At 46.7% G+C, this 19681-nt stretch overlaps 2 protein-coding genes across 4 annotated transcripts in view; one reads left to right on the top strand and one right to left on the bottom strand.

The window, feature by feature from the left end:
• Positions 1-722, top strand: part of LOC105484900 (laminin subunit beta 3) — a 41499-nt gene extending 40777 nt beyond the window's left edge. Inside the window, exon 24 of the mRNA XM_011746989.3 lies at positions 209-722. Within this exon, the coding sequence (XP_011745291.2) occupies positions 209-345 (137 nt within the window). The 3' untranslated portion in view covers positions 346-722. The remainder of the gene's footprint in view (positions 1-208) is intronic.
• Positions 723-1676: 954 nt separating this feature from the next.
• Positions 1677-19681, bottom strand: part of LOC105484899 (calcium/calmodulin dependent protein kinase IG) — a 30256-nt gene continuing 12251 nt past the window's right edge. For all 3 annotated transcript variants that reach the window (XM_011746986.2, XM_011746987.3, XM_071079744.1), the window contains exons 3-13: positions 15580-15708; positions 12388-12462; positions 10009-10147; positions 9233-9356; positions 7731-7806; positions 6559-6671; positions 5707-5785; positions 4077-4164; positions 3414-3838; positions 2712-2839; positions 1677-2584 (exon numbers count right to left, since the gene is read on the bottom strand). In XM_011746986.2, coding sequence (XP_011745288.1) covers positions 2749-2839; positions 3414-3838; positions 4077-4164; positions 5707-5785; positions 6559-6671; positions 7731-7806; positions 9233-9356; positions 10009-10147; positions 12388-12462; positions 15580-15708 — 1339 coding nt within the window. In that variant the 3' untranslated portion in view covers positions 1677-2584; positions 2712-2748. The remainder of the gene's footprint in view (positions 2585-2711; positions 2840-3413; positions 3839-4076; positions 4165-5706; positions 5786-6558; positions 6672-7730; positions 7807-9232; positions 9357-10008; positions 10148-12387; positions 12463-15579; positions 15709-19681) is intronic.

Genomic DNA, 19681 nt, shown 5'->3' with positions numbered 1-19681 from the left:
GTTTGGCCCCTGCCGGGTTTCTAAGCATGGAATAGGGGCTAGGGAGGCATGAAGATGGAGGGGCACCACTGCCTTAGAGGCCAGATTTTTTTGGCGGGGCTTCCTCTGCACATGCTACTTCCAGTTAGCAGGAGGGGAAGGAAGGGTTGGGAGTCTTTGGGAGTCTCACCATCAACTCCTCCTCCTGCTGCTGTTCCATTTGCCTCAGACATGGAGTTGGAGCTGCTGCGGGGCAGCCAGGCCATCATGCTGCGCTCGGCGGACCTGACAGGACTGGAGAAGCGTGTGGAGCAGATTCGTGACCACATCAATGAGCGCGTGCTCTACTATGCCACCTGCAAGTGATGCTACAGCTTCCAGCCCTTTTCCCTACTCATCTGCCCCCTTTGCTTTTAGTTGGGGGCAGATTGGGTTGGAGTGCTTTCCATCTCCAGGAGTCTTTCATGCAGCCAAAGCACAGCCTGGACCATCCCTGGTGTGCAGCTAGTAAGATTACCCTGAGCTGCAGCTGAGCCTGAGTCAATGGGACAGTTACACTTGACAGACAGAGATGGTGGAGATTGGCATGCCATTGAAACTAGGAGCTCTCAAGTCAAGGAAGCTGGGCTGGGCAGTATCCCCCGCCTTTATTTCTCCACTGGGGAAGAATCCTGGACCAAACACAAAAACTTAACAAAAGTGATATAAAAATGAAAAGCCAAATAAAAATCTTTGGAAAAGAACCTAGAGGTTCAACAAGGAAAAATGGTCTGTCCCCTCACTGGGTAAACTCTTGCCACTGTTTCTGTCTCCTATTTGGGGTTTGTGGGGGACTCCTCTGTTCAAGCCCATGGTTTGCTCTCCTCTGTTCCACCTGGCTTGCTGGGTACCCAGATTTAGGGAGTCTGGGCCCCTGTGCCCCAGAACCTGATGGATTCTACCCTTGAGAAACCAGACAAGCAGTTTTCATCTCTATGCAGCAATTCAACTTCTTGTTTACAGATGGGGAAATAGAAATCCAGGGAAGGGAAGGTTCTGTTCAAATTCATGCAGCTTCCAGAGGAAAGACTAAGACTAGAATCTGTGTCTCTTGGGGTCTTAAAGAGAAGTAAATGGATATGTGTGGGGGGTGGGGTGGAGGATGATATGGAATGGCATGGACATTTGTGTGTTAACCATGGCCCAAGCAGACACTGTGCTAGACATTTTATCTACATTAATTTCTTGATCATTGTTAATCATTTTAATTATTTATTGGTCACGAGGCTGGGCACATCATCTGCATCATTTCATGATGCAGGCGGTGCTACTATTCCCATTGGATAAGTAGGAAACGAAGGCACAAAAGGCTAAGTAACTTCCCCAAGGTCACATATATGGCAGTTCGGGACAGAGCTGGGGCTCGAACTCATGCTCATCTGATACGGCCATTCAGAGAATGGCCACTAAAGCCAGACTGCCTGGGTTCCAACAGAACTTGCCCCAAGGGATTGTTGTGATGAGTAATGAGTTAATGGTGTAACTCATGTCCCTAGGTGCCTGGAGCACTGTATACTCTGCTGTATGCACATCTGTATGCAAATCAGCTACAACTGCTGGTTCCTTACTGACCCCAGCCATCCATGCACTCTCTACTCCAGACATGCTCAGAAGTCCCTGAACTGCTCCTGACTTTGAAAGAACCAAATGAAGCATCATAGAGAAAAATATGTCCATTTTATTGAGCACAACACTGAGCATGAAGCTGGAGGGGCGGAGGGTGAGAAGACTGGGGAAGGACAAGAACGGTATGCTGGACTTTCAAGGAGAGAAAAGGGAACAGAAGCAGGATTAGAACTCCTGGCAGACATTAAAATAGTCAACTTCCAAGGTTAACTCAATTGGGTGTGTGCGCGGAGGGCATGTGGCCGGGATAAGAATTCCTTGCAGCCCTTACTCATGAATTTCTTTCCATTCCATTTTGGAGGGTGTGGCACTGCTTTTAGATTGAGGCAGGGAGAGGGGCCAGAATTGTGCCAGGAGCAGGCTGGCTGGGTCTCAGCGCGCTTGGGAGCTAATCCTAGAGTTAAGGATTAGAACTTGAAGAGCTCACAGGCAGACCACCATGGACAGCTGCCTGTCATTCATGCGGATGGGCAGGCAACAGCATTAATGAGCCCAATCTGGCCAAGAGGTTGAAGGCTTGAGAGGTGGGAGTGAGTGTGTGCAGAGTGGGTATATGGGTAGATGCTCCATATGGCTTTGCTTGGAGGTGACACAGCCTGCCCAGCCCATTAAGCTTTTCACGACAAACAGTACAGACCCAGGCGAGAGCTATCTATGTACACTGCACAGAACCATGGCACGTAGGGTGTGGGGGCATAGAGCAGGCAGGTCAGGGAGACCTGGAAGCCCGCAGGCGCTGCTCCTCCTGCTCACAGCTTCAACAAGGCTTCATGCCTTGGGGCTCCCTCGCGGGCCTCCTGTGAGGGGCTGCCCTGCTGGCAGCAGGCTGGTGCTTCCAGCCAGAAACCGCTCCTGCTAAGCCCTGCTCTACTTGCTCTGCCTTCCTCCCTCTGCTGGATAGACACCAGGTTTGGAAGAGCAGAGGAGTTGAACATGTCTCCTGCAAGAGAAAGGGGCTCAGAGTGAGGGCAGGGCTGCCACTTCAGACCCCATCACTCACACTCTGGTATGGGGCTCTCCTCTGGGACAGAAACTCTCCCCAAGCCTCACACTGTGACCCTCCTCACCTGAAAATTGCAATGACACAGGCACAGACTCCAGGAATCACATAATGAGACAGACTCCAGTCTGCCCTGCCCGGCAGTGGGAGCTGCCGCTGGCTTTAACTGGTACCATGACCTCCGATTTGAAGTTCCTAGAAAGGAAATGAAGCAACAACCTTTGAAGTATTTGAGGGGAGAAGAAGAGTTGATGGGGCAGGGCAGAGGTGGTAGTTCTCTGTGCCTGTGGCATCCACTCAGCTCTCCCCTCATGAGGTTCAGAAAGTTCAAGACCCTGCAGAAAAGATAAAGATAACCAAGCCCCCCTAACCTTTCTCCTCCAAAGCACAGAGGCCCTAGAAACTCAGGGAATCTGATGCTCACCACTTGCACATACCCAGTTTTCTGTAGGCTTTTATCATCTCTATTGCTTCACTAACCTTTAATAGCACCTCTGTGAGGCAGGCTGAGTAGATAAATAGACGTCAACCCATTTTACAGATGAGCAAACTAGAAGCAGAGACATTCACTGACTCGTCAGTGGCCTCGTAGCTAGTAAGTGATGGGGACAGGGCTAGAAGCGTTTTCCCCGCCCCCGATCCAGAACTCATCCCTCCCTGTAGAGCTGCCTGCGAGTGGGAGAGGCCTTTGTGTCCATTTCTTTCAGTCCTGTTGGCCGATTTCTTTCAGACCCAAGCTGGGGCTCCATCTTTGGCTAAAAATACATACTGTTTTTTGTTGGCCTTTTTGATGAGTGTGGGCTCAGAGCAGTAGGAGGATTTTCCTTTGCTCCCAATGTTCAGGCAGCTGGAGCAGCAGCCACAGGGCCCGGCGGCCAGGGATCCCTGATGCATGGGCACCAGGCTGCTGCTGATGCGGAGGGAGCCGTTGACCAGGCAGTTGAGGGACCTGCCACCAGGGGCAGTGGGCCGGCGGCCATGCTGGCAGGGTAATTGGGTCAGAGCAGGGAGTGCTACGCTCTGGTCCAGGACTGGTGCCTCAGTGATGGTGATCTCAGGGGAGCTGGGTCTAGAGGTTTCTGAGGCTTGAGTTTCAGGCGGCCTGTTCTCCACCTCTGGGCGGATGCCCGGGCTGTGCAGGTTCATGTGTAGCTTCCTCATGTGGTGCACCACAGCTGCTGCGTTGAAGGCTTGCTAAGGAGACACAAGAGCAGCCTCTGGCCTTCTGCAACCTCAGAGGGCCTTGGGGTTTAAACTTTCCCTTTGCCTTGTGGCCTCTTGAAACCTGGGTGCCTACCTCTCATTCAGAGAGGGTACAGGGAGCTCCAGTGCCTTCTGGGACATCCCATGGAAAGCCCTTGTGTCAGCTCCTGCCAGCCCAGCCTCCAGGGGCCCAGAACAGCTTTCCCACCCCTCGGAGAGGACAGCTTACCCTCCACTTGCTCTTAGCAAAGTTCTTCTGGATCTGGAGGCTGACTGATGGGTAGATGTCCCGGTGGAGGGCTGTGTTCCCGTCAATCCTGTGGATGTAAGAGGGGACACCTGGCTACTGGGTGGCTATGGACACTCAGCCAGGGGGTGGGCAGGGTGCCTGCAGGTCCATGTGAGAGCTGGGTAGAGTGTGCAGAGGAAAGGCAGCCCACAGCAGGAAAGGGCTACAAGCGGGGGTTCTCTGTCCCCCTGGGCAGGTAAGAGTGGGCTTTAGCTTTGGCAAAATAAAAAACTTTTAGAGCAGGGTCAACAAGCTATGGCCTATAGGCCAAATCGGCCCGTTGCCTGTTTTTGTAAATAAGGTTTTAAGGGGACACAGCGGTGCCCACTAATTCAGGTATTGTCTGTGGCTCCTTTTGCACTGTGACAGCAGGGTCGAGTAGTTGCCATAAATACAGTATGGCCAGGAAAGCCGGAAGTATTAACTATCTGCTGCTTTATAGAAAAAGTTTATTGGACCTAGCATCAGAGGGCACTAGCATAGTCACCATCCTTTAGCTCAAAACCTTGCCTAGAACCCACCTCCTCCTGGAAGCCTTCCTCAATAAGGCCATCTGGTACAGGCTACCCCTTTTCTATCCCCTTAGCCCCTTATTCACTGGTCTCTAAGTGTTTCTCAGACACCTGATGTGTGCATAGTACTGTGCCAACTACTAACAGACCTCGAGAAGTAAGAGACATGGGCCCTAACACCTAGGAGCCTACAGTCTAGGTGTGGGGTGTTGCTCATGCTATGGACTGCAGTAATGCATGGTAAGCTGTGTGATTAATAAAGAGAACAGGGGAGATTGGGATGGACTGCAGGGATCAGGGGCTTCAGGGAAGGGCAGAGACTGATCTGGATCCTGAAGGATGCCACATACAGGGCAAGAAGCAAGACATTGTAGGTAGTGGGAATGATCTGATCCAAGGTGTAGTTAAGAAAGAGCTTCGTATGTGGGGTGAGGGATGGCAGGAAGACAGAGATAGCTCCCAGGCCTATCTGGACAGAGGAGGTATGCTGGCGATCCTGGGAAAAGAGGCTGGAGATAAAGGGTCAGGCCATATTAGGGAAACTGGACAGACAAAGGAATCCAGGCTTGCTGGGGTGCGAAGTGGGGAACTATTGTAAATTGAGTTAGGGAGTAACATGAAGAAGTATTTTGAGATTTTCCTATTTTGCCAGTCGGTTGCTTTGCAATTATTCCTAAATCACTTCACCTGGAACAGTTATTGATCCCTGAGTAAAACAAACCTCTTAAGGACAGAACAGAGTTGCCCATTCCTGGCACCTCTTGAATAACTGGTATTGAGCATTGCACCCTGTCCCAGGGCTGAATGACAGCGCTCGGCTGCACCTGCCTCCTGCACTTGACCAGACAACCTAGCTGCTACCCTTACATCAGAACCTGCTCCACTGAATGCTGTTTGAATCTCCACCTGGGCCTGATGAACAATGGCATGGTCCTTGCTCGTCGCAGCATTAAATGGACCAAGGCAAGCAGATTCCAGAGGAACACAATGTGAATGAGTCAGCCTGGTTTTGGGAACCACAGGGCTGGGGTCTAGAGTCCACTCCATGTCTCACTCACCAGGGGTGACTCAAGGCCTTCTCACAGGTGTACCGCTCATTCGGATCCTTCTCGAGCAAGTGGCAAATAAAGTCCTTGGCTAAGGGGAGCAATCAAAGACACGACGACTAAGGACCAGATTTCATGACTGATGGAAATTCACTTCCGGGCTGGTGGGTGGCAGTGAATGCATCTTTAGCTGATCTTCCAAAGAGGCAATTTTAAGAGTCTTAGAAGAGGAAAAAAAAAATCCAAACCACCTAACAACAACCCACTATAAACCACCAAAGAAGGGAAGCTACAAGCCGCCTCACCCACACAGCACTGCAGAAGCATCACTGGTCACGAGGCCCCCATGTGCCTGCACACCACATGTGCATGTGTTTGCATGGAAACAGGAAACAGCACTGGCACATGGGCACACATGTGAGTGCTGGATTGTTCCAGCTCCAATTTCCACTTAACAGGTCCAACAATCACGTAATGATCATCTTCTCTCACACACAGACATTGCATGGTCTTTCTTGGTATCTAACCCCTTGGTTTTGCTGCTCTTGCCTGGAACTCTCCCCTAACCACCTGGCTCTGCCCTCCTGGCCCCGCATCTGAACTGCCCCCGCTCCCCCCACCATCTCCTTATCAGGCATACTGTGGTTCTGCCCCCAGAAAAACAAAAGCATAGCCCTTAGAAGTAAATAATTCATTGGGTCTTTGAAGCAGATGAAGATTTCTCCACTTTCCTTGGCAGCCTGTTCTGTAAGATCCCCAGGACTTTGAAGAGCCAGGACTGTCACCCTTTGTTAAGCTCATTTCTCCTGCCTGGCAGCCTCTACCTTGAGCCTATTATCTCTCCTTCACGCCTACTGGCCTTACCTGACTCAGAAATGTCATCCCAGAATGGAGACTCAAACTCATAGTAGCCCTCCTTGATCTTCTCGAAAAGCTTAGACTCCGTTTCTTCGTAGAACGGGGGGTATCCACAGAGCCTGCAGCAGGACAGGAAGGAGGTACACTACTGAAAAACCTGTCCTCCCTGAGCCAGCCTCTCTGCTCCCCCAGGCTCCCACTCTATACACAGGTGGGCAATGAAGGTCTCAGAACAGCAGTATGACCAGGACACGGATCTGCCTCAAATTCAAGAATGGTACAGGTCCCATGAAGTGTTTATGCAAGTGCCAAGCCTTGGCACAGGCATCCCTAGACGGTCTCTGCATACATTATGCCCTCAAACCCTTGCCACCTCTCCTTGTACTTTCCCTGACTCATGAATGCTATATAAAATATCTTTAAGAAAGATGGGGTAGACTGTCTACTTGATTGTAAGTTTGATGAAGGATTTATTTAGGCTGCGTTGTTCGCTGCTGGATTCTTTAGAACCTAGCACAGGGATAGATGCAGAGTAGATAGGCAGCGAATATTGGTTGAGCAAATAAATGAGAGTACTTATTCAACATAAATGGAGGAGATAATTGAAACCAGGTTATTTTCCTAAGAGCAAAGTTTACTGTAGGTGAGGAGGGATGGTGGGGAAGAGGTGATGGGCAGGTTAGGAAAGGGAGAGCTTGGGAATGTGTGGAGAGGAGCGAAAAGGTGAGGCCCTGACCAGCTTCATCCAGGCAATGGTTTTGCCTTGGGAAAGAAAGCTGAGATGCAGGAACAGTGGGTCCGCCTGACTTCCAAGACTGGCTTGGCCTCTCTCTTTTTCACTGTTCATTCCACAGAGTGGGATCCAACACATTTATAGGCAGTAAATGGGGCAGGGGTGCAAGAGGAGGGAGTGACAGGTGGCTGTGCAGTGGATTCATGCTGAGCTCTGTTTTAAAATTCAGTGAAGGTCAAGAGAGAGGAAGCTTTTAAGCTTCGTGTACATGCATATGTGTGTGTGTGTGTTTGTGTGTGTGTGTGTGTGCATGCACCCGTGTGCCTGTGTCTGTTTGTGCACATGCACGTGCTTGGAAGAGGAGCTGAGACAGGGGAGGGAATGAGAAGGGGTAAGCAGGCTCCGAGATTTCTCAGCAGCTGAGCCCAGGCCAGCGTCTACTCACAATATGTAGGTGATGACACCGATGGACCAGCAATCCACAGCCTTGCTGTAGGGTTTCTGGGCCAGCACTTCTGGAGCTGCAGCAGACCAAGGGCAGAGTCAGGGCTGGTGGCAAGAGGAGAGGGATTTGGGGTGGGGGCTGAAAGTCAGGCTTAGAGAAGCAGACTAGGGAAGACCATGGGATGGTGGTGTTTCTAGGAGACTGAAAACTCCCTAAGGCTAGGGGCTGTGTCTCTTCTGGGAAGACTAAGTCTTCCTGCAAAGAGAGACTGTGACTTCTCCATTAGTTTGTGAGTTTCCCCATGACAGGGTCGATGACTCCCCTGTTGGACTGGAGATCTCCAGGGCTATGTCTCCCCGATCACAGTGAGTATTCTCTGAAGGCAGGGCCTGTTTCCCCACTCAGATAGGGGATTCCCAGGGCAAGGGTGATCTCTCTCCCTTCAGACTTGGAGATCATCAGTGTAGGACTGTCTCTCTTCCACTAGACTAGGAGCCTCTGGGAGGCAGATGTTGAGTCTCCCCCATTAGGTTAGGAGATCCTGGAGCAAAGGCAGTATCTCTCCCATCAGACCGTGGGTACCTTCTGAGGGGAGGCATTTAGTCTCCCCCATCAGATTGAGAGCTTTCAGAGGGCATGAGCCATGACTTCCTCTGATTAGGAAGTCTCTACACTCCTCTGTGGAGTGTAGAGGGTTGCCTTCTATATTTATCGCAGCTACCAGAACTTTGTACCTGGTGGGACTCAATACCTACTGATGAGTGAATGACTTGACTTTCTGGGAGGGTAGATTCCCTCTCTTGAGTCAGAGCTCTGCTTCCCATTACCCAACTGCAAACAGGTGATTACTGGTGAAGGAGGAAGGGACAGGAGCAGATGTTCAGAGTTCCAACTTTCTCTCCTGTAGATCCCAATAATACTCTCCCAGGTGCCCTGCCTGCTCTCACTCTTTTTGGGTGCCCTGGAAACCTACAGGAATGTTCAAGCAGGAGGCTCCAGCTCTGCCAATTTCCCAGAGTGCTTCCTTGGGTGGACATTTAGGAGCCCATTTCTGGGTTCCTCAGGCCCAATTTCAATATCCTGTGCTTCCTGGCTCCCAACAACTGGGGGCTAATGTCTCCTGCAGAGTGGGAGAAAGGAGTGGGGCCAGTGCTCAAACCCTCAGCTCTCTGCTGATCTCTGGGTTTGTGATCTTGTCTGCCCCTGATCCAGCTGGAAAGACAAAGGCTCAAAGTCTATCTGCAGAAATGAGAGCCAAAGCATAGGCAGGAACTGTGGAGGGCTCAGGGGTAGGCGGTCTTTAAAAATGTAGAATTTGAGAGCAGTAAGGACAGATCCTGAGATGGATGAATTGGCTGGCCCTAAACCTTGTAAGTGGATGTCCTACCTAGATAGCCCCTGAAGTTGAACCCTACGTTCTCAGAATTACCCCTTTCTGTGAATGATAGGCATGTGGTTGAATGTAGCCAACTGGTCAACCTTCCTTCTGCTCCCAGACTTACCCACATAACCCGGGGTCCCACAGGCAGTGGACATGACGCCATTCTGTTCCATCTTGGACAGACCAAAGTCAGTGATCATGATCTTAGAGTTCTCTTCAGGGGTAAGGTACAAAAGGTTTTCAGGCTGTAGGAGAAAAAATATGTAGTGTAGGATATAACCACCTGAAGCAAGTATTTTCCTTCCCCTTGATACATAATTTCATAGGAAGCTGAGCCCTGGGCTCCTGACTTCAAGGCCAGCCCATCCTCCTCCATTCTTCCCTCCTTCTTCCTACCTGCACCCTCACCCCTGCACCCCAGCACTCTGCCTCTTGCTTATGGCTCTGACTTTGCTCAGTCTTATAACCATTAATATACTCACCCTTTCCTTCCCTCACTTCCAACTACCCCAGGACTGTTTGTGTTTTGAGGGAACCTATCTTTGGTTAATGGTGTCTGATCTCTCCAAAGTCCAGTGCAATGCCTAGTACAATGTAGGCCCTCAGTGAGTATTTTGTTGCATTGGGTTTTGACTGTGGCTGGATTTAAGAAATGTGTGTATTATTTTGGCATCCAAATAGGGTAAGGCATAGTGAAAGGTTCAAGAAAAGATTGAGGTGCAAATTAGTAACCATTGTTCACTCATCCAAGGTCTGCTTAAGGAATCTAAGGGCAGAAGGGGCCTTGGGAGTCACTAGTCCAACCCTCTTACTTTATGGAGCTTAGATGTCCCATGACCCATGCAGCTTCCTTAAGAGTCATTATCTGTTTCCCACCCAGGACTCCCGGCTTGACACCTTTAAGTCTCTGTGGACGATGCCATTCTCATGGAGGTATTTCACTGCCGACAAGACCTGCTGGATCACCAGACTGGCATCCTTCTCTGTGTAGACACCCCGCTCCAGGATCCGGTCAAAGAGCTCCCCACCAGAAACACTGTGGGCATAGGATCAAGACAGGAATTCTGTTCTCATTTCAGGTCAAAGTAATGCGAAAGTGTTTGCTTTGAAGCCATGGGGGACACAGCTGTGGTGGAACAGGCAGGCACCCATGAACTGCGATTGAAGGGATGCTGGAAGGACTACTCCAGTCTCAGAACACCCACTCTGGGCACCTGGAGTGATATCACCAGGCAGTCATTTCTTTGGGCCAAGCATTGACCTCTCTCTCTGACAATTTCCTTTAAAATGTAAATGCTTCCGGTTGGGGTTGCACAAGAAGCCAATAATTCCTTAGTGTGGACACACTTCTTAGCCACCTTCCTTCCTGGCCTATGACACAGGAAGCCATGATGAAAGAGAGGGCTGACACAGAAATTAAGCAAAGTAGGAAAGGGAAGGCATGAAAGTGAAACTAACTGTGCTTATATTAAGATTTCTTTCCTCATTTTGGGAAATTGGACTTCGTAAAGCTGGAATTACAGGTAGGGCTGTACGGGTGCTTTGAGACTCAAATGGTAGAGTATCTTAGGACTCAAGAGGAGCTTAAAGATCAAGTCCGACTTCTATCTCGTGAATACTGTCTACACTATTTTTGCCTAGAAGTTTTCTAGTGAGTACTAGAACACTTAAGTGTCAGAGAACACTCTACCTCCTAAGACAGAGTGTTTTTTGGCATCTTCCTAATGTTTCTGTACATTATGTTGAAAGCTGATGTCCCGTCATACCAGTGCTACCAATTTCACCCATTGAGACTGCACAGAACAAGAATAACAGCCTTTCCTGTGTACCTTTCAAGTATTCAAAGATAGTGAAATGCTCTCTGGAGGCCTTGTCTTCTCTGAGATAAGCATTCCCAGACTATTTCAACCATGAGCCAGGGATTCTAGTCCTTTCACCCTCCTAGTCCCCCTTACCACTGTCCCATGACATTAGATGTGGTCATTCATGCCCAACTAGTGATGAAGGAACACAATTTCTCCAATCAAAATTCACCTTATCCTGCTCTTTGGCTTCCGGTCTTTAGACTTTGGGCTTTCCTATAGTAGCTGAAGGCCTGTAGGAAATGTGCTGTTTGTACAGAGGTATGAATTCTTAACCCTGAGGGGCCTGAGTCCTGGAGCTATGCTCTGAGGAGGCTTGGTGTCTCCTCAGGGACGTCCAACCCTGCCCATCTCCTTGCCTCCCTGCCTTCTGAATTACTGTGTGCTAATACTGTTGGCTTGGCCTCATTGAAGTACCTGATGGTCCCTGATCACCTGTTAGTGCCACTAGGGGCCCTTCCCATCTCACTCCCTTGACTGCCTGCTACCTCTCTTTAGAGGCCCTCAGATGACCCCCCAGTTAATCAGCTTCTTAGGCCTGAGTTACCTCATTAAAATTTCTTAGGAATCAGCCCATCAGCCAAAAATCATGTTGTGTCCAGCCACGCTGAGATTGCAGAGTGGTATGTGAGTGCGTGTGTGTGCATGTGCAAGTGTGTGTATTTGTGTGTGTGTGTACTTTATAAACAGAAGTGTCTTTGAGCCCAATGCTGAGTCCTCATGAACACCGACCAACCTCTACAGCAGTCGCTGTCAGGCAGAACTGTTGTTTGGATGTGGCAATGACACAGAGACCTTGCTAATGAAGCACCACTTCTGTCCTACAGGTGGACACGCACAATCACAGCCCGTCTTTAACTTTGGGTGGCTCTCTTTTGAGAAAATCTTTCTTTATATTGAAATATATCTACCTGTGGCTTCTGCTCCTACAGTAATTTTATGCTGGAGTGATGTTAAAACATTTACTATCCAATTTGATTAACATGTATTGGTCCAAATGGACTGAAGCCATGGTGCCAGGAAAGGGTTCTGGCAACTCCTTGTTAGTCTGGCATTACCCCTTCAGTTGTTTGGTTGCAAGGGGCGAGGAGGGGTTGGGCAGCAGAAGGACATGGATGGGTTGGGGTCGCAGCTATTTGCTGACTAGTAAGAAATGTTCTAACAACGGATAGGGTTGTCCTGGTGCAAAGGAGCTCAATAATCAACCCAGGTTTACCCTGTGGCCCACATAGAACCTGCCCATGACCAAAGGCACACTCAGTCTAAAAGGACCCTTGGCATTTCTGAGCCTCCTGAATGAAGTCTTCATTTTTGTCTTTGAATCGCTGTCCATCCCTCACCAGCGACCAACCTCCTCTAGGCCTCCCCCACACCACCAGGCCTCTGTGGAGGAAGCAAGTCGCCTATCACTTACAGCTGCATGACCAGGTAGTAGTGGGTGGTGCTCTCGTAGATGTCCTCCAAGGTCACAATGTTTTCATGCTTGATCCTGGGAAAAATAAAGTGCATGATGAACGGTATGTGATTCAGGTTGTCCAGACAAAGAATGCAGACCTAGCCCAAAAGCTTCTGTTGGAGGGTTTTGATGGCAATGTTTAGGAAGACTAGGTCTTTGTGAAGTCTTCATAATAAGTTGACTGTCACAAATTAATCCCAGAGAAAAGATTCCTATGGTGGTGCTCGGTCTGTGTTTACTGAATGAACAATTGATCATCCTTCCTTCAGGGAACAAACACTTCCTTGTTATGCCAGGAATCTCTTTAAACTTTACTAAAAGAGACAGTTAGAAGAATGGAGGAAGGCTAAGGGAATACCTGACTCTAGGTTATTCTACAAAGTGGGTATTCAGATGTTAGAAATATTGCATTTAAAAAGTACAGGTTGAGTATCCCATATCTAAAATGTTTGAGACTAGAAGAGTTTTTGGAATATTTGCATGTACATAATGATATACCTTGGAGATAGGACCCAAGTCTAAACATGAAGTTCGTTTTTGTCTCATGTGTACCTTATACACATAGCTGGTAGGTAATTTTACACAATATTTAAAAAATAATTTTGTGCATGAAACAAAACTTTGAATGCATTTTGACTGTGACCTGTCACATGAGGTCAGGTGTGGAATTTTCTATTTGTGGCATCCTGTCAATGGTAAAAATGTTTCTGACTTTGGAGAATTTTGGATTTTAGAGTAGGAATGCTCAACCTGTATACAATGGGAAGGATTCAGGTGAGCTGAGCCTCCTCTTGGATAACCACAGAGGAAGTGTTGAAAAATTAGTGTTCCAGGATATCGTGAGAAGCAAGGTAGATGTTTATTTTTAGGGTGAGTTCTGTGGGATGACTTAGATAGGTGATTCTCAACCAAGGACTCTTTTGCCTCTCAGGGAACATTTGGCAATATCTTGAGACATGTTTGATTGTCACGACTAGGGCAGGGGGAGGTGCTGCTGGCATCTAGTGGGTAGAGGCAGAAATGCTGCTAAACATCCAACAATGCACAGGACAGCCTCCAACACCACAAAGAATTATCTGGTTCAAAATGTCGACAGCATCATGGTGGAGAAGTCTGGCCCTCTATTACCCTTGTTCGGGGTTACTCAAAGACTGCATCATGCAGAATAATCGTATTAGCAGAGGGGCTTGGCTTGCCAGGCAGCAATGCTATGCATGCCTGTAAAGGAGAAAATTCTCTAGGAATTTTACTCCTGGCTGTGCAGCACAGGGGTTAAGGACTTAAACTCAGACTCAGACTCAGTCAGGCCTGCGTTCACATCTAGTTCAGGCAATTAGGTAACTTCAGCTGGCTTATTCCAGTTTTCAAACCCTTAATTTCCTTGTCTGAAAAGTATGTGTCTCTTATAGAATTGTATCAGGATAAAAGGAGATAATGCATAATGCTTAATACAGTGCCTGGGGAAGGGTAAACACATAATCAATAGTAGCTATCTTCTTTACGATATTTTAGAAAATATAGACCTGTGGCAGTTGTCACTTGATGAATTCAACTATACTCATAAGCTGGCAATGCTGACATTAGTTTATCAATTATTCACTCACTGAACAAACATTTATTGAGCATAAATACTGTTGATACAAGGCAATAATAAGAAAGATGACATGGTCCTTGCTCTCAATTAGTTGGCAATCTTTCTTTGCCCTAATCTCCCTGGATCCCAGACCTATGTCTCTAGCCTGTTACAAAATGCCTTCATGTTGAGATAGGTGGATACTTACATTCAGTATATTCCAACCAATTTCTTTCTATTTCATCCAAGCGTACACATCCTCTTTGTTCTCTATCCCAAGCAATGACATAGTTGTCCACTTAATTGCTCAATCTCAGGGTCTCTTTTGATGCTTTTGTCTTGTACACTTTTAGCAGTCAACCCCAAACCCAGTCACTTCTCCCTTTGAAACATCTTTTGTAATCTAGTCCTTTTAGGCACACATGATTCTGCCACCACCTTCTCTTGTATTCTCAACCCATGCCTAAATTATTGTGAAAGTCTTATAATTGGCCTCCTGTCCTCTAGGCTGGCACCCTCCAATCCATCCTCCACCATGCTTGAGAGAGATAGCTCCAACATGTTAATCAAACAATGTGACTCCTCACTTAAAATCCTTTGATGACTTCTTTTTGCCCACAGAATAAAGCCAACATTCCTTATCATGCCATCTAAGATCCTTTGTAATTAAGTCTTATTTCACGATTTTAGTTTCATCACTTGTCTCTTAATACTATGCACTCTAAATTCAAGGATTTCAAATACTCACTCTTCCCTAAAATCCTTTGCACTTACATCATTCTACATTAAAGTTTATGCTACTCTTGGCCTGAATTCCCTTTCTGCACTGCCCTTCTTGCCCCCACAAAGTTTGACTCATCCATCAAGGTCCATCTTCTTTGAAAGTGGTCCAATAACTCATACTCATAAAAACACACATATAGGCAAAATGAATCTTTATCTCCTCCAAAGTCTGCCTTCTGCTAGTGTGACTTACATCTGATTTTGTTGGATTTTCTTATGGGCACCTCTGTATCCAACGTAGGCTCCTGAGGGTACAGAATTTTGTCTGCCTCATCCTTGTGGTCCTGATCCTGTGTTCATGTGCCTAATACACTTTTGGTACACCATAAGGGTTTCACAAGGGCCTGTTGTAAGAGTCTTGCTGTAAATATTTGATGATTTGTAGTGTCGCCTTCATTATGATGGTTGGGGTGCTGAACCTCTGTTTGCTTTGGTATAAATTGAAGCTAATTTTGAAATCTTACGCTGCTTCCTTAATTATTAATTCTTCCTGATGCTGGCCCTCAATTGATTTTTGTTCCTTTGAGCTAATTACTCTCCAGCCTATGTGCACAAACCAGTTCTGCCACCAGTGGGTTTGCGCATCAATTTGCTGCCAAAAAAAAAAAAAAAAAAAAAATCAGCTAGGACAGCTGTCCAACTAAACTTAGCTAATTGAACTGACCCATCAACTCAATCAAAGGGAGCAATGCCTTTGGGTGCAGAAATCCAGTCCTAGTCCTTCTTGAAGGAAATTTATGAAGAAAATGTTATGATCCCATAGTGACATCCAATCAACCCTAAGACCCACTCACTTTTTCAACACAGCAATCTCATTCTCCAGACTGCTGTCACGGAAAGCAGGTGACTTCTTGATGCACTTCAGGGCAAAGAGCTTCCCAGTCAGTCTTTGCTTCACCAGGAACACTTCTGAGAAAGCTCCTCTGAGGAGAAGATACCAAAAGATAAAACTTAGTAGGGGGCAGACATCTTACACTTCCAGATGTGAGACCTGAGAAAGGACGCAACAGAGTCTATGTAGTCCTCTGACCACAAAGGCATATCCTGAATTTAAATCTGGAAGAAACATCAGGAAAATACAAAATTTAAAAAAGGGCAGAGGGGAACCTGTATTCTTCCAAAATGCCAATGTCATAAAAAGCTAGAGAGAGATAACACCGAAGTGCAATACCAGACCCTAGACTGCAGCCTGTACTGGAGGGAAAATGCTATAAGACACATAATAGGGTCAATCAATAAAACCGGAGTATGGATGACAGACTAGGTACACTTAATGAGTCAATATTCAATTGACTGAAGTTGAGAACTGTACTATGGTCACGTAAGGGAATACTCCATCCCTAGAAATACACACGAATGTCCTTGATGGGTAAAGGGTGATGGTGTCCACAACTAACTCTTCGGAGATTAGGAAAGAATCATCTTTCTACATCTATCTCTACAAATCTACAGAGAACATTGCAATGAGAAGGCAGATGGGGGAAATTGTGAACAAGAGGTGAATCTAGGTAGTGGGCATTTGGAAATTCTTTCTACCATTCTTATTCTTATTTTATTTTATTATTTTTTTAGAGACAGGGCTTCACTATGTTGCTGATCTGGTTAGACTTTGTGTCCCCACTCAAATCTCATCTTGAATTGTACTCCCTATAATCCTCATAATCCCCACGTGTCAAGGGAGAGAACAGGTAGAGGTGATTGGCTCATGGGGGCAGTTTCCCTTATGATATTCGCATGATAGTGAGTGAATTCTCATGGGATCTGACGGTTTTATAAGGGGCTCTTCCCCCTCTGCTTGGCACTTCTCCTTCCTGCTGCCTTGTGAAGAAGGAGCCTTACTTCCCCTTCACCTTCTGCCATGATTGTCAGTTTCCTGAGGCCACCTCAGCCATGCTGAACTGTGAGTCAATTAAGTCTCTTTCCTTTATAAATTATCCAGTCTCAAGCTCTTCTTTATAGCAGTATAAAAATAGACTAATACAGTTGCCCAAACTGGTCTTGAACTCCTGGATTCAGGCAATTCTCCTGCTTTGGCATTCCAAAGTGTTGAGATTACAGGTATGAGCCACCACGCCTGGTGTTATTCTTATTTTTTAAATGTTTTTCTAAGTTTGAAATTATTTCCAACTAAAAAGTTAAACAATTAAACTTAGAGGCAAAGTGAAAGAGTAGATGAGGGAAAGGCTGATAATTACTCTTCACTGTCATTTGGGCGCTGCTGAGTTATGTTGATGGCAGGTGTATCTGACATGCTAATGTGCTTTCTAATTTAAAGATCATATTGGAAGAAAAAGATCCCACCACAGATTCAGGGACTAGGCATGTGTTATTTCCTGGTTCTATAGTTTGGGAATGATCCCTAGAGACAGAGAGTCCCCTGCAGCTGTGGAAAGATTTCTCCACTTGGCAAGCCCACTAAAAAGAAGCCACTACAGAGTCAATTCATGTCACTTTCAATGTGACTCAGTGTGGCACACTGGAGTGGCAGCTGGAGGTGGCACAGGGGACACAGTGGAAATACAGTGAGAACAAAAAGACTTCTCTCTCAATTTTAGATGGTGATGATCACCCTTATCAGAGGCCAGGGTGCTGATCATCCTCTCATTCATTCAGTAGGATCTTCAAAGACAAAAGACAGAACCTAGCAGTCTCTGAGGCAGGCTCTGAAGACAGGGAAGGTGGAACCAATGGGAATACAGGGTAGGAGTCCAAATTACAGGCCTCTTGGTTTGAAGGGGTCCTCTGGAGACCAGACCATCAGACCAGCAGTTAAGCTTGGTGTGGATGCTGAAGCCTGATTGTTCATGTTAGAATCTCAGCTTTTGGAGTAAAAAGTCACTTAACTCCCATATTCCCAGTTTCCTCATCTGAAAAGTTGGAGTATCAATAGTATCTGATTCACAAGGTTGTTTAGAAGATTAAATGACTTGATATATGTAAATTGCTTAAAAGTGTTTCTGACATCTATTAAGACTATATGTGTTAGATACTATTATTATCATCACTACTATTTGAATACCATTATGAAGAACACCCAGTAGTACAAGAGGAGAAAGAATCTAAGTAAGGAAACAGCTGAGCCATCCTTGACCCTGCCATCTGGATATGCTAGAATGAAAGCCCAATGGGAGTCAAGCTTCTACAAGGACTTTAAAAATCTGCATTAGAAATTACTTGGTGTTTCCTGTGTCTGAGTTTCCTGTTTTCCCAGCTGCACTTGGAACTGAGTTAATCAAAGCCTCCTGAGCTTGCTCTGTTAATCCATTCACTTACTCATCCCTTCAACCAAGATTTATTGAGCACCTACTGAGTCTTAGACACTGGAAAGTAAAAGGTGAGTGTTTCCATTCTTAAGGAGCCTGTAGAATAGTGAGGAACAGGGACAAGTAAGCAATTAGCATTTGATTTGAAAAATGCTCTCAGGTATTCAATGAATGCTTATTGAACTGATGGAACTTCTCTGTGTCAGGCACTGAGATTAGTATTGGTCCAGCTTGGGATTCAGTGTGAAAGACAGATACATACACAACACATAAGAATGACATATTAAGAGGCCACAGAAAATGGACACTTAAGACAGGGCCCCTGCTATGGTTGGGCAGGTTGTGCAGTGCAACAGTTCCAGCAGGTGCCATTCACCTTGAAGCCATCCTACATGTTCATATGATAATTATTATATTTCCTGCCCCAGCAGACAGCAGGCTAGATAAAAGAGCACCTTTTTCATAATTTGTACACTTGTCCACTCTCCACCACACCCCACTGTGGTAAGTCTGTGGGGTCTGCAGCCTGGGGACACTGGTCTTCATCCCGAGCACCACTGAGGTGTCTTCTCTTTCGCTCAGCTCTAACTTCTGCAACAGCTGTGACGTGCCTCCTGTCTTGTCCTTCTGCTCCCTTCAAATCACTGCTGAGCTAGATACATTAGAACACCAGAAGCACTTAAAATATAGATTCCTGGCTGCTGCATCCTATCTTCCAAAATTCCAATTTAGTGGGTCTGAGACTGGGGTTTATTTTTCAAAAGTCACCCAGGCTAAAAGGAATTGTTATTCATTTTCTTGAGTGTGACAATGATATTGTAGATATATGTGAAAATACCTTTATTTTAGGAGATACAAACAGAAGATTCGGAGGTGACATGTCATCATGTTAGCAACTTATTTACAAATAGTTCAGTGTTCAGTACATGTATGTATGTGTGTGTGTGTGTGTGTATGATGTAAAATACATACTGTATAGTGAAATGCTAACAATGTTGAATTTAGATGGTGGGTATACTGATGTTCATTTTACCATTGTTTCACCTTTTCCATATGTTTAAACATTTTCACAGTTAAAAGTTGGAGGCATAAGCTCTCCAGATGACTCTGATGTTCTCCCAGATTTAGGTGCTGCTATGGTAAACTTCACTGAGCTCTCAGAGGGAAGGTGTGTCCATCTTTGGAGTCCTACAGCACAAGTCTAGCAGATGGTAAATTCTTGTCAACCTGGGCTCCCTTCTCTCCTCTCCTCTGGATTTTTGGAACACTTAGCAAATCATTTCTGACTTACTCGTGAGCCTTGTCTCTTTCTCCTGCCAAAACCCCCTCTCTCATCACTCCCGTCTTGGTAAAGGCCTTTGATGGAAGGCCCATGCTCTCATGACCAGCATCCCGCTGGGATCCTCCTGCACTTTCACAGCCTGACAACCTGCCTGTGCCAGGAGGGCTCAGAAGTCAGTTCTCTGTCTACAGCACGAGTGTGGGCAGCCGTCATTGCCTGAGGTCATTGCCTCCTAGTCAGGGCAAAGTGAAGTGGCATTGGCTACAGAGAAAGCTTACCCGGATGGACAGCCCGCTGGCTGCTCCTCACTGCCCAGGCCCAATTAGCCTAGACTAATTAGCTGACCAGCTG

Source organism: Macaca nemestrina, chromosome 1, assembly GCF_043159975.1.
Source record: "Macaca nemestrina isolate mMacNem1 chromosome 1, mMacNem.hap1, whole genome shotgun sequence".
NCBI classification, from domain to species: domain Eukaryota; kingdom Metazoa; phylum Chordata; class Mammalia; order Primates; family Cercopithecidae; genus Macaca; species Macaca nemestrina.
This window is presented reverse-complemented; position numbering and strand designations above follow the sequence as displayed.